Source organism: Mercenaria mercenaria, chromosome 12, assembly GCF_021730395.1.
Source record: "Mercenaria mercenaria strain notata chromosome 12, MADL_Memer_1, whole genome shotgun sequence".
Classification (NCBI taxonomy): Eukaryota; Metazoa; Mollusca; class Bivalvia; order Venerida; family Veneridae; genus Mercenaria; species Mercenaria mercenaria.
Genome location: NC_069372.1, coordinates 29,976,181 through 29,989,393, shown reverse-complemented (window position 1 = coordinate 29,989,393; position 13,213 = coordinate 29,976,181). Strand labels below are relative to the sequence as shown.

The window sequence follows — 13,213 nt, the reverse complement described above, 5'->3', positions numbered from 1 at the left end:
TCATACATTTAAACTGTTATGGAAATTATATCCTGGAAGTACTTTACCAGTTTCCTGTCATTTAATATTATTCATGCTTATTTCACATGAATAAAATTAGTCTTCATTAAAGAAATAACACCATGAACACCTTCTTTATCTTATCCTGTGTAAACATGTTCTAAATAAATATCAAATAAATATTGAGCTAATATTAGAAATATAAGGAAAATATAGCTATTTTTCTTTAGAACTCTTTATTTGATGATTATTGACCTTTCATGATAAGGTACCTGTAGAATTTACATCAAGAATTTCCCTTGTAATACTTTAATGCTGACGACCTTTCATCTCAGACAGAATGTTTCAATCATAATCTGATCAAAATATATAAATGTTTCTTAGTTTAAAACTACTTTTACTACATTTAGTTGTGTTCCATTTACGTGAAACCCTTGAAAATACGTTACAAATACATCCTTTAAAATTTATATTTATCTCAAGATAATATTATTATGATGTAAAATGATAAAAATGTGAAAACTTTGTGACATTTTCTAATGTTCCTGCAAGTATGTGTTTTACTGTTTAAATTAAATTAGAAATGTCAACATTTTCCGCAATAATTAGCCATGTGACATACATAACACGATTTGTTACTTTTTCCATTCCTTTTTAAAATATTTTGGCAAGAGGCAAGTTACAGAACGTTTTTTTTAATTAAAACGTAATAACAGTTATGCATGTTCAGCAGAAAGTTTAGTTAAACTATTAAAAACGTAAAAAGGTCATTACGTTGTTTGAAAAGGACATTAAAACGTTACCAACTATGTATATGTTACATGTTAGTTGCGTGTATGCACTTTAAATAGGTAGGATTTCTCTTATATATATTTATATGAGGCATTCTTTTCAGTAAAGTATTCACTTAAATCAATACAATCGAGCGACATGTCCTTTAAAAATGTTACATACATAACAGTAACTAGATATTTTTTACCAGAGTTGTACTGTGACGTAACCTTTACATCTATACAAGTTGGGTTTCTAGTAATTTACACACAACTAAGTCTGAAAACATGAATATATTGTGCATTAAAGCGACTTAAAAATTAGCACTTTTACATGGGGTTCAAATTTTGCTGATAAAAATTTTTCCCCAATGATGACAGGATGTCATCCATCAGTTTCTTGATCAAAACAAACTAAAAAGCAGAAAACCGCAATAAAACCTTGTATATACCCTACTGCAAGGTTCAGTCTCTTTTCTCTGTTATTCTACTGGACTAGTTTCCCATGAGAGAGATGTATGAGCGTTTATTTACTGAAACAGTTATAGTCAACAATAATCCAACCTGTCAAATTCATACCAACGAATGTTAAACTTGAATACAACATGCCAGCAACAGCTTATATTCTATACAAGGTCGAACCCATTGGTCCCATAATATATAAAATGTCTGGAAGCTTCTATTAGACATTGTCGGTTTATGTGAAGTCTGACTGTGGACAGCGAATTCGGACTGTCTATGGAGCGTTTCAAAACACATTTATTCATTTATTGGTTTCTTTTGGTAAGCGCCGTTTTTTACAGTATTTCTGTTATGTAACGGCAGGCAGTTGGCCTAACCAGTGTTCCTGAATTGTTTACCGGTACAAGTAAACCTGTTCTCAGCAAGTAACTGTTGCTGTTTTTTTTCATGGAATATGTTAAAATGTAACGAGCAAACTATTTTTAAGGTGCTTCAACACAGTGACAAGTCACACCCATTAACTGTGTATACTGAATTTAGACTGGTCGGAGACTATGTAATTACAGTTTGGTGATCATCTGAAGTTCATCTTAAGGTAGTGTAGAGATTTTTAAACTATCAAAATGTGTATCCTTAGTGGATGAAACTGGTAGAAGCCGTGCATTTCATTTTCAGTGACTACAATTATGTGCTTAAAAGTCCGAAATCCTAAACAAATTATCCTCTTTTCTACATTATTTTCTCGACAGTCTCTTATACATTAAAGTGCTCGCCAATCTATAATCATGCTTGAGAGATATTTCAAAACGATTTTTCTCCCTTGCTGAGAAAATAAAACAACTTACAACAAAGAAACATATACTGCAAGGGCGTAGCCAGAGGGGGAAGGTAGGGGTGCGATCACACTCCCTTTTCGGCAAAGCTTACATTTTTCATTATATCAAAATACCCTTGAATGTCCATTCCTTTTGTTTTTGGCTCGCTACGCTCGCCAACTTGCCTATATTTACTATTATTGACGCTGTAACCATTATATAAAGTCTGATTATGATTCTTTATGTTATAGAATATGATTTTTAGAAAGGTTAGAGCATTACTTTTATGCGAACCTGATTATGTATTGACCTTATCACGATAGCGGAAATGACAGTGTACATTTACATTAAGTTTCTAAAACATGATGTTAAATAAATAATGTAAACTTTGTAACTTAATACTATAAAATTTATTAACGGTGTTATGTGAAATTTTCTAACAGTGTTATGTGAACTTTAGTGTAAAAATCAAGGATCAGATATCGGTGAAAAATTGTTTAGCGGCAGGACCCGTACCTAGGTTTGCTACTCATTTTATTCAAAAATTATTTTAAGAGTAATAACTCCGCAAACAATATTTCGAGCGGACGTGCCAATGATATGCTCAACAAGGCTTTATACCAAGCACTTCCTACTATCATTGAAATCTGGACTAGAGCTTTGAAATGAAGCGTTGACATAAATTTTTAGCGGGGCTTTTTCCCCTATAAATCTACCTCCAGTAAAAGGAGGTAATTCCAAAGCAAAGAAAGTACCTTTTCCCCAATATTGAACTTAACATTCACAAATTAGTGTTACCTTATAGGAATTTTGCAGGTTAAAATAGTTTTGCTAATTTGTATGTATATTTTGGTCATTAAAACAACAGTCAAACTGTTAAAGAATTACTGAAATGCAGTCCATTAATATTTTACACAAACCTATCTTTACACAGAGTTTGTTTATATGCAAATTTTCTCCAAAAAAAAAAAAAACAATTTTCAAGAGCATTTTTCTAATTCCACTGGTGTTGCTGGCGTTCCCAAAATGATAACAAAGACATGTCTACATAATTTCTATCTCTAATAATGAGATACAATTAATTCGTCAAATCATTCAACGTACAATCCATAACTGATGAATAATAAAGACTGCAACTATCATTCTTAAGAGGTTTTAGTGAAATAGCACAAACAGTGTACTAGGAGAAGTAGTCCGAACAATTTCTTTTTAGTAAAATGAATAATGGACATAACTCCAAAAAACATTTTGAGCAGTATGTACGAACTATATGCACATCTTATTTCAATAAATCCATTAGGCTTCAATGAAATTTGAAGATGAGTTACAGAAAAAATCTCTTCATAGACTTTATGTAGGATAATCAAAGGGCCATTACTCACTACACGATCATTTAAATATGAACCTCGTAATACATGCCCAGCTGGAATTTGTACGGATCATTCCTATGAAATTGTTTTCAAATTCTGCAAATTATAAAGCAGTTCGGACAAATTTGATTCAAAAACTACTTTTAAGGGACCCTAACTCCACACAAAAAAAAACCCCGAGAATACGCACATCAAGGCTGTCTAATATCATTTCTGTGAAGTTCCGTTTAAATCATAGCAGAGCATTTTGAGGAGCTAGATCAGACTATATGAAGACGGACAGACGGACGTACATATGACGAAGGCAGAAACAAAATGTATCAAATGAAATGGGAAACATAGTTATGGAACTTTTGTAGAATTGCTATCTTATTTTTAAAGAAATCTTATTCTAAGTACATGTATATTTTGGAGAGCTCTTGATAAAACACTTTACTCATGCTTGGTGAAAGTAACTCTTCCATTGTCTTATGAGAACATTCCTTTACTAACATTCATTTAAATTGTCCCAAATTTAGTTACTTCCTATACAAACATAGAACATAACCAAGACTCATTCAGTCTGTTTATATAATACTTGAATGACGTTACGTCATGAACAAAGTCAGCTACTGTAACAGTGAATGAAATACAAGTATGTCTTGAGAAGACCCTCAGGATATACAGCACATTCACAGTTCATTGTCCACATCAACTTCAGCCGACAATGTCTACTACCAGTTTTAAGCTACTTATTTGGCCATATTTGCCGCATGAATCTCGATACTCTATTCCCATTGTGTTAAGTTTACGTTCTGTTTTGCTGATTTAAAACTTTGAACACAATGGGTATAGAGTATCGAGATGTGTATGTGTTGAACATTTCAAGGTGATGCTTTTTTGTAGTACAAAATATATTCAAGCATATGCTTGTTGCGTTTTCATATCTCGTCAGTGTATAATTTTGCTTGAGTGCGTTCTATGTTTCCAGATTTCCTTTATATGACTTTACATTTAGAATGAGCACCTGTTTTACTTTTCTAGCTTAATTTATCAACCACAATTTAAAAAAGGTTGCAAATGACCGCAATAAAGTCAATATAGTTAATTAAATCGTAAAAAATTCTGTACATAGACTAATATACCACACACACTCGAAAATAACAGAACGTTCCTCCCCTTATACCAGAAAACCGTGTAAATCATTCGATAAATATGAAATTGGATAACGTTCTAAATAGAAAGTGATTATTAGAAAATGATTAAATTAAACATTTAAGAAAATGCCGTTCTGTACAAATGTAAAGCACGATGCATTGTTTACATCGTGGGCTGTAAATATATAAAAATAACAAGATATAATAGTGTACCTAGTCCATTTTTTAGTCACTAGTTCTACATCATTATACTTAGTTGTTCTTTATTTACTCACACTTAAAGACCCACCACAACCTAGTGACCTACTTTTTTTCTCTCCGCATGAACTTCGTGCAAATCTTTCTGATAAAACTGGTATAAAATACAGCTACATACAGGTGCAAAATTTAGGTCCTCCCTAAAATTATTGTTTTCAGAAGTTCATCTGCAAACTTATTCAGTCATTCTCTTTGTTTATAGTTTTAAAACATAGAATAATATGTATATTACACAACAAAGTGTGGTATAAACCCATCTTAATACATCAATTACTACATTCATTTGATAATATATTTAGACATTAAAACATATTGTCTTGGACCAATATATGTCACTGTCAATTTGTAGATAGATACTAGTTACTTCTCTTTGTTATGCAGACCATAGTATAATTACATCATGGAAATACAAATGAATAGTTATTTTTGGAGCGTCTTCAACATCGATAAACCTAATCGGATATTCACATTAGTCCGCCCTGTAATCACTCGTACCTTACGAAAAAATGACACTCAGTGAGTTTATGAAATGATGAGATCTGAGTAATAATTTATCAATCCGATTAATCAGTTGGAAAATAGGCCTATGCGAGACCTAACTTGCATATACAGATAAGTTTACTATTTGTAGCAAACCGGTCTTTCGCTTATATTCAATGATAATACCCCCATAGAAACATTGCAATTAGCATTAGAAGTACTGCATTGAAGTTCACGAATTTACTCCATTTTTGATCCTCTTCTATGGACATCAAATGATAAATGTCCGTCTGTTGAAATATCTTGAATTCTCTAGACTCAAAACCGAAATGACGTAAATGCAGCGTTGTCCATGTTGTCAGAGAAGCTGGAACGTGAAAATACTTGAAGTATCAAAAACACGGTAGTAAAGTTTAGGAACTCAGGAAATCGTTTCTTTCGGTACGAAGTACGATATAACACTGGCTTTTCAATCAAATTGTTAGATAATAAGAAAGCATTATGACAAAGAATGTTTTACTGTTTTTATATAGGACCTGAAGCATTTTGTGACAACGATGACAAGTGGGAGGTCGTGGATCGAGGTCGTGGGTTCGATCCTCGGCCGCGTCATACCAAAGACGTGAAAAACGGTACCAGTAGCTCCCTTGCTTGGCGCTCAGCATTAAAAGGGAAACTGGCCTCTTCTCTCATACCCTCGTGACGATGGATTCCATCAGGAATGAGGTGTCGAGAGTGATTAATACAAGTTATAGAACTTCCTTCACAATCGACCTAAAACAAATTATGTATAAACCAAGTTATTAGTACTATTTAAGGTTCAAAGATAACAGATAGTATAGGCCTATAAATATAAAATAAAATTTTGTATGCACTGGTAGAGTAACATATTATTCATTGTTAAGATAAAAAGTAATAGTTAGATCCAAAAATGATGCTTTTTCGGTACTAAAACACTGTTATTGGTAGTAGAACTTAAAAAGTAGTATGTGTATATATTGACTTTTGTGCCTTGATGTGTCCTTACCAAAACATTTTTGAGCTGCTGTACCGTCGGCCTAAGAAAGTTTAAAATGTCAAACAAGAGGTTCTACACTATGTAGAGCCACTCATGATTAAGAGTTCTTTCGAAATTAAATTTTGTACATTTTAAAATTTCGCCAATTTGCATTGATACCACTGCGAGAAAATTTATAACAAATACAATTTTGAGAAATGTCAGGAAAGTGTAGAGCGAATGCACTGCATATACTTAGCACTTCATCATGTGACATTTTCAACATGCGATTCTGTTGTTTTTATGATAAAAACGAGTAAAACTCCTGTTTTAGAACACTAAATTTTGCCGTAAAAATGACCCAAAATACACACATTATACGACCTGTTCCGTATTACCTATAAACGAATGGCCTAAACATATGTATATTTTTAAACAATGTGACCAGACGAAAATAATGATGGTAAGAAAAGTGCCGCAAATTTGAGCTGAATCTAGACTGATGGATGACGTTTCCGTTTCGTCCGACTTCTGTTACCTCAGTTAAGATTTTAGGCCCGACTGTCTACACGGAGCTAGAAAAATTGATTCAATTTACATAACAATAACTCGACCACAGAAACTTTTTGTTCTATGAACATCAGTTGAAAATAAAGGCCTTTAAAACACATCTACATATTTTATTTTAGAAAAAAATACAAGAGGGTCATTGACCCTAAAGTGCTCACCTGTGTACAAGGCTTCGAGTGTGTTTGTCTAACGTAAACGTACAAGTAAAGAGATTATTTTCTATGTTTTTCTATATTACACATGTATATGTCACAAACATTTTTGAACCTAAGGCAATAATTTGAACAATTACAGTAGACTCTGATATCAAGGCTCTAGCTATTATTGATTCAGAGAAGAAGATTCTCAAAGATTCATATATATAAGCTTATAATAATTACATGTTACACACAAGGGCATGGTCATTTTTGATCTTAGGGCAAAAATTCGGACAACTATGGTAGAGAGTAAACCCCTAATATCACATGCCAAATATCAAAGCTCCAGAGAAAAGGATTTTTTAAAAATCTAATAGCTAAAAACCTATATTTAACCAAAAAGACTAATAGGTTCAATGAACCAGAACCATTCGAACAAGTTTGAAAGAGGACTACCCAGAGATGATTTGTGTAAAGATTCACCAAGTCTATTCATTGGTATTGGAGGAGAAATTGTAGGTCAAACAAGGACAATTTGTGTGAAATTATTTTTAAATCGGGCTAACGGTGTTATTTAAGAAGATTTTTTCAAGTTTCCACTATATACATATAGTGAAAAGTGATTACACCCCCTGGCAGCCATGTTTTTTGACGAATCGGAATAATTTGAACAGTCTTGGTAGAGGGTCACAAAAAAAAAAACATTTTTTTGTAAAATTATTTTAAAATCGGGCTAACAGTTTCACACAAGAAGATTTTTAAAGTTTCGACTAAATACGAGAGAGCTAAAAATAGAAATCAAAGCACTGAGAGGACTGATGTGGGCAGCGGTTAACAGCTTCTGGTAATGGGCATGAACAATTAGCTTAAGTTTGGTGATTCTAGTTACATTACTTTTGATTAATAAGCATTTTCAACCTTTCTTTTACCAAATCAAGGTGAAAAACTCTTTCATTTTGTCAAAGGGGATAAAATAATATATGAGCAAGGCTCATGCGCTTATTGAAAAATTTGTGAGGTTTGGTTAATTTTGCTCAAAATCTTTTTTGAATTATAAGCATTTTTTTAACAAATCACAGGGAAACACCGGGCTTTTACTGCAACAAGCTTTAAGGGGAATAACAGTAATGTGGGCAAAGGTTATGGACTAATTGATAATTATGTGACGTTTGGAGATTCTAGTTATAACAAAAGCTCGTAGAATACTTGCATGAAGAGACTGACAAGGAACAGAAATTATTTGGCCACTACCTACTGGACATTTAACGTATTGGCCTTAAATCAATAATCATGGGTCATTTACCAGTCTTAAATGACCTCCGTATCAAATGTGACTTTAGACCAAAGCATAATCAAGTTTTCTGGCAAAAAAAGTTCTATTGTCAATGTGATATTGACCTTTGACCTTCTGAACTAAAAAAAGGGGTCATTTACTGGTCATGACAAATCTCATAATCTCATGACCCTAGGCCCAAGCGTTCTCCAGTTATCATCCAGAAACTGATTCGTCTACAGACCGACCAACATCCATCATCAGACATAAATATTTACAATATACCCCTCCTCCTTCGAAAGAGGGCAACTAATTTTCAAATTAGAAGATGCCCATGTCTCCCTAGTCCCTTAAATGCATAGTCGTAATAGGCAAGAAGTCAAGAGAGGATAGGAGCGAAAGACAAAGAGACATTAATGGTTGGCTGCAATAGAGATCATCTACTTGGCATGTCCAATCACCCTATGAAGGTATAAAATTCTGGATCAAGTGGTTCTCAAGTAAACTGTTTTCCATGTTCAGGCGCATGTGACCTTGATCTTTGATTGAGTGAATCCAAAATCAACAGGGGTCATCTACTCTGCATGTCCAATAATCCTATGAAGTTTCAACATTTTGGGTCAGTTGATTCTCAAGTTATTGATCCAGAAAGAGTTGTTCCAGTTGTTCCATCTTCATGCCTCTGTGACCCTTCCCTTAAGTCACGTGACCCCAGAAACATTAAGGGTCGTCGACTTTGTAATTCCTATCATCGTGATTGAAAGTTCTGAGTCAAACAATTCTAAAGTTATTGGTTCGAAACTGTTTTCAAAGTTCTGGTTCCTGTGACCTTAACTTTTGATCAAGTGATTAAAAATCAATAGGGGTCATCTACTCTACATGTCCAATCATCCTATGAAGTTTCAACATTCTCGGTTAAGTGGTCCTCAAGTTACTGATCAGAAACGGGTTTCCATGTTCAGGCCCCTTTGACATTGACAGGTGATTAATATATTTTACATAAATTACATAGATAAAACACACTTCAGAATAGTTCTTAAACTAAAAGCAACCATAAATAGTATTTACAATGAAATTAAATGATTTCAAACAATTTTAATACAACGAAAATAACTGCTACTGTCTCCAATATCAGCACACATCAAGATCTTTGGGTTGCATTCAGTCATTTTTCAGCTGTAGTAATATAATATGCCTCATAATTATGACAATATGCATGTTTTAATATTGTTATATTTTCTGGTCCTTTGGGATCATGGAGTCCATTCAACATATGTGTAAAAGAGTTCCGCTTAAGCCGGTGCTAGGGGGCTTAAGAGGTGTTGCACATTTCATTACCTCTCACGAACAGACTCAATGAAACCGAATTCTTCTTGGTTGCATTCTATACTTCCAAGGGATTTTTTACGAATTTCATTGTTAAAAATGCAAATTTTGAAAATTGAAAATTTTCTAACTTAGTTTGAATTGTCTCAAATGATTTCATTGCAGTCTTCCCAATCCCGCTGTTGTATAATTATCCGAGAAGAAATCGTACGCCAGAACGTGAATATTTGGGGACGAAAATCCCGTAAATCTACCGGCGATTATAAGGCGAACTTGTTAAAAATAATGTTTCTTTCGAATTATTTATACGCTTTAATGATATGTCAATCACAAACACCAGTTGGAATGTAATATTAAATTAAAATGAAGTGTATACGTTCGTATTTTCGGGAAACAGGTACGAATTCCCCCCCCCCCCCCCCCCCCCCCCCCACCTCCGTTACAGCTGCAATTATTTTCCTAAGTCGTGCAAATAAAAATTATTTACGTGAATATAATGAAAGGATCGTATCTTTCTCTTTGCAAAAATAAATAAGATAACACCTCTTCTGTCGATTTCATGCAATATATCTTTCCATAAACCCGTTTCTATGCTACAAAGTTCGATGGATACGCGGGTGTAATTCTATCCGAAATAGAACGCACGCCGTGCTAGTTAGATGTTTTCTGATCATGTGACCAAAACAAGCGCTTTGGTGTTGTTATAATAATAAAATTTTGATTAACTTTTCTAGCAGGAATTGAGTTTTAATTTAAAACGTTTACAAAAGACGTAACTTGATTTTAATGCCGATTATAGATCTAAGCGGATGGTGCTGAAGTACTGTGCTATTTTGTAGGTTATTTATAGTTTATTTGTTTGGTCATGTGATCAAAGCAAGCATGCTCATTTTCATACGCGCTGTTTTTGTTATAAAATATAGATTACGACAAATATGTTCTTAGGCAATGCATTTTTTGATAAAGTTGAATCTTAGAAGCTTTCTGAAAGTTAAACAGACTTGAAATACGTAAAATTTATGGAGGACATGGAACTACTTTTTCTTCGGTTTCGGATAAACGTTTTGATCGTAAATTTTTGGTATGGTAAATCTGTGGTCACGCTTCGCTGCCCGCAAAAATAGCTCTTTTTTTCTATTTAATTAGCTTGTGCATACAGGGAAAAGTGACCACGCCCTCTGGCGGCCATGTTTTTTAACGGATTGTTATAATTTAAACATTATTTGTAGAAGGCCATTTGTGTAAAATTACTTCAAAATCGGACAAGAAGATTTTCTAAATTTCTACTACAGTGAAACCTCTCTAATCCGAACATACTCTGGCCAGAAGAAAAGTTCGGATTAAAGGTTTTTTTTTGGTTAGAAAGGTTTCTGTTTTAGACCGAAAATAACTGCTGTTTATTATACATGATGTGTATATCCATCTATTTTTGACAGGATTAATAAACATAATTATTGTATACACATATAGGGAAAAGTGACCACGCCATGAGCACTTTTTGCTCAGGTGAGCTAAAAAACGTTTCTAGAGGCCGCAATACGAAACTGGCCCCTGCCACTTACACGGATGTATACCTTCGCAACGGACAATCACTTTTCAGTTTGAAACAGATGAATTTCAGAAAATATGCAAACACATTTTACAATTATGCATGTCCAACGCGTTGCCAAATACACAGCATCAGTTATGCATTGTCTTGTTCAAACCTTTACTGCTGTTCTTTGCTCACCAGTACATACGAAATCTGTTTTCGAGTCAGATTTTGCTACATTTTCATACTCACCATCAGATACATGCTCGATTATCAATTCAAGCTTTGTTAAAGTTCTATACTGACCAACAAATACGTAAATCATTTTCGACTAAAACTTAGCCGCGTTCTACAGTTCTACAAACACCGTCGGATACGTTATTCATTGTCGATTCAGGCAAAACCGCTTTTTTACATCTCTACAAGTACCGTCAGTTACGTTATACATTGTCGATTCAGGCAAAGCCGCATTTTACAGTTCTTAAAATACCGTCAATTACGTTATCCATTGTCGATTCAGGCAAAGCCACTTTTTACATCTCTACAAATACCGTCAATTACGTTATCCATTGTCGATTCAGGCAAAGTCACTTTTTACATCTCTACAAATACCGTCAATTACGTTATCCCTTGTCGATTCAGGCAAAGTCGCTTTTTACAGTTCTACAAACACCGTCGGATACGTTATTCATTGTCGATTCAGGCAAAGCCGCTTTTTACATCTCTACAATTACCATCAGATACTTTAACCATTGTCGATTCAGGCAAAGCCGCTTTTTACAGTTCTTCAAATGCCTTCAATTACGTTATCCATTGTCGATTCAGGCAAAGCCACTTTTTTACATCTCTAAAAATACCGTCAGTTACGTTAACCATTGTCGATTCAGGCAAAGACGCCCTTTACAGTTCTACAAACACCGTCAGATACGTTATTCATTGTCGATTCAGGCAAAGCCGCTTTTTATAGTTCTACAAACACCGTCAGATACGTTATCCATTGTCGATTCAGGCAAAGTCCGCTTTTTACAGTTCTACAAACACCTTCAGTTACGTTATCCATTGTCGATTCAGGCGAAATGGATTTTTTTTCAGTTCTATAAATACCGTCAATTACTTTATCCATTGTCGATTCAGACAAAGTCGCTTTTTTACAGTTCTACAAACACCGTCAGTTACATTATCCGATTCCGATTCAGGCAAAGCCGCTTTTTACAGTTCTAAAAATACCGTCAGTTACGTTATCCATTGTCGATTCAGAGAAAGCCGCTTTTTACACATCTACAAATACCGTCAGTTACGTTATCCATCGTCGATTCAGGCCAAATTGCTTTTTAAATGTTCTAGAAATACCGTCAGTTACGTTATCCATTGTCGGTTCAGGCCAAATCGCTTTTTAAAAGTTCTAGAAATACCGTCAATTACTATATCCGTTGTCGATTCAGACCATGCCAATTTTTAAAGTTCTACCCACTCCGTCAGTTACGTTACCATTGTCAATTCAGGTCATGCCGACTTTTGCAGTTCTACAAGCACCGTCAGTTACGTAATCTATTGTCGTTTCAGGCAAAGCCGCTTTTTTTTGCAGTTCTACAAACACCGTCAGTTACGTTATGCATTGTCGATTCAGGCGAAGGCGTTTCTTAAAGTTCTAAAAACACCGTCAGTTACGTTATTCATTATCGATTCAGGCAAAGCCATTTTTTCCAGTTCTACAAACACCTAAGTTAGGTTATCCATTGTCGATTCAGGCTAACAAACTTTTAACAGTTCTTCTAATACCGTCAAATACGTAATCCATTGTCGATTCAGCCGAAATCATCTTTTTACAGTTCTACAAATACGTCATTTACGTTATCCATTGCCGATTCAGACGAAATCGCTTTTTTGCAGTTCTACAAATACGTAAGTTACGTTATCCATCATCGATTCAGGCGAAGCCGCTTTTTTACAGTTCTATAAACACCGTGAGTTACATTATTCATTGTCGATTCAGGCGAAGCCGCTTTTTTTTTACAGTTCTACAAAAACGACAGTTACGTTATCCATTGTCGACACGGACGAAGCCGCTTTTTTACAGTTCTACAAACA

The 13,213-nt window shown here is 34.3% G+C and overlaps 1 protein-coding gene across 1 annotated transcript in view; it reads right to left on the bottom strand.

The window, feature by feature from the left end:
* Positions 1-5,464: 5,464 nt before the first annotated feature.
* The window catches only part of LOC123534237 (sodium/glucose cotransporter 4-like), a 140,548-nt gene continuing 132,799 nt past the window's right edge, over positions 5,465-13,213 (bottom strand). Inside the window, exon 15 of the mRNA XM_045316386.2 lies at positions 5,465-5,658. Coding sequence (XP_045172321.2) covers positions 5,465-5,658 — 194 coding nt within the window. The remainder of the gene's footprint in view (positions 5,659-13,213) is intronic.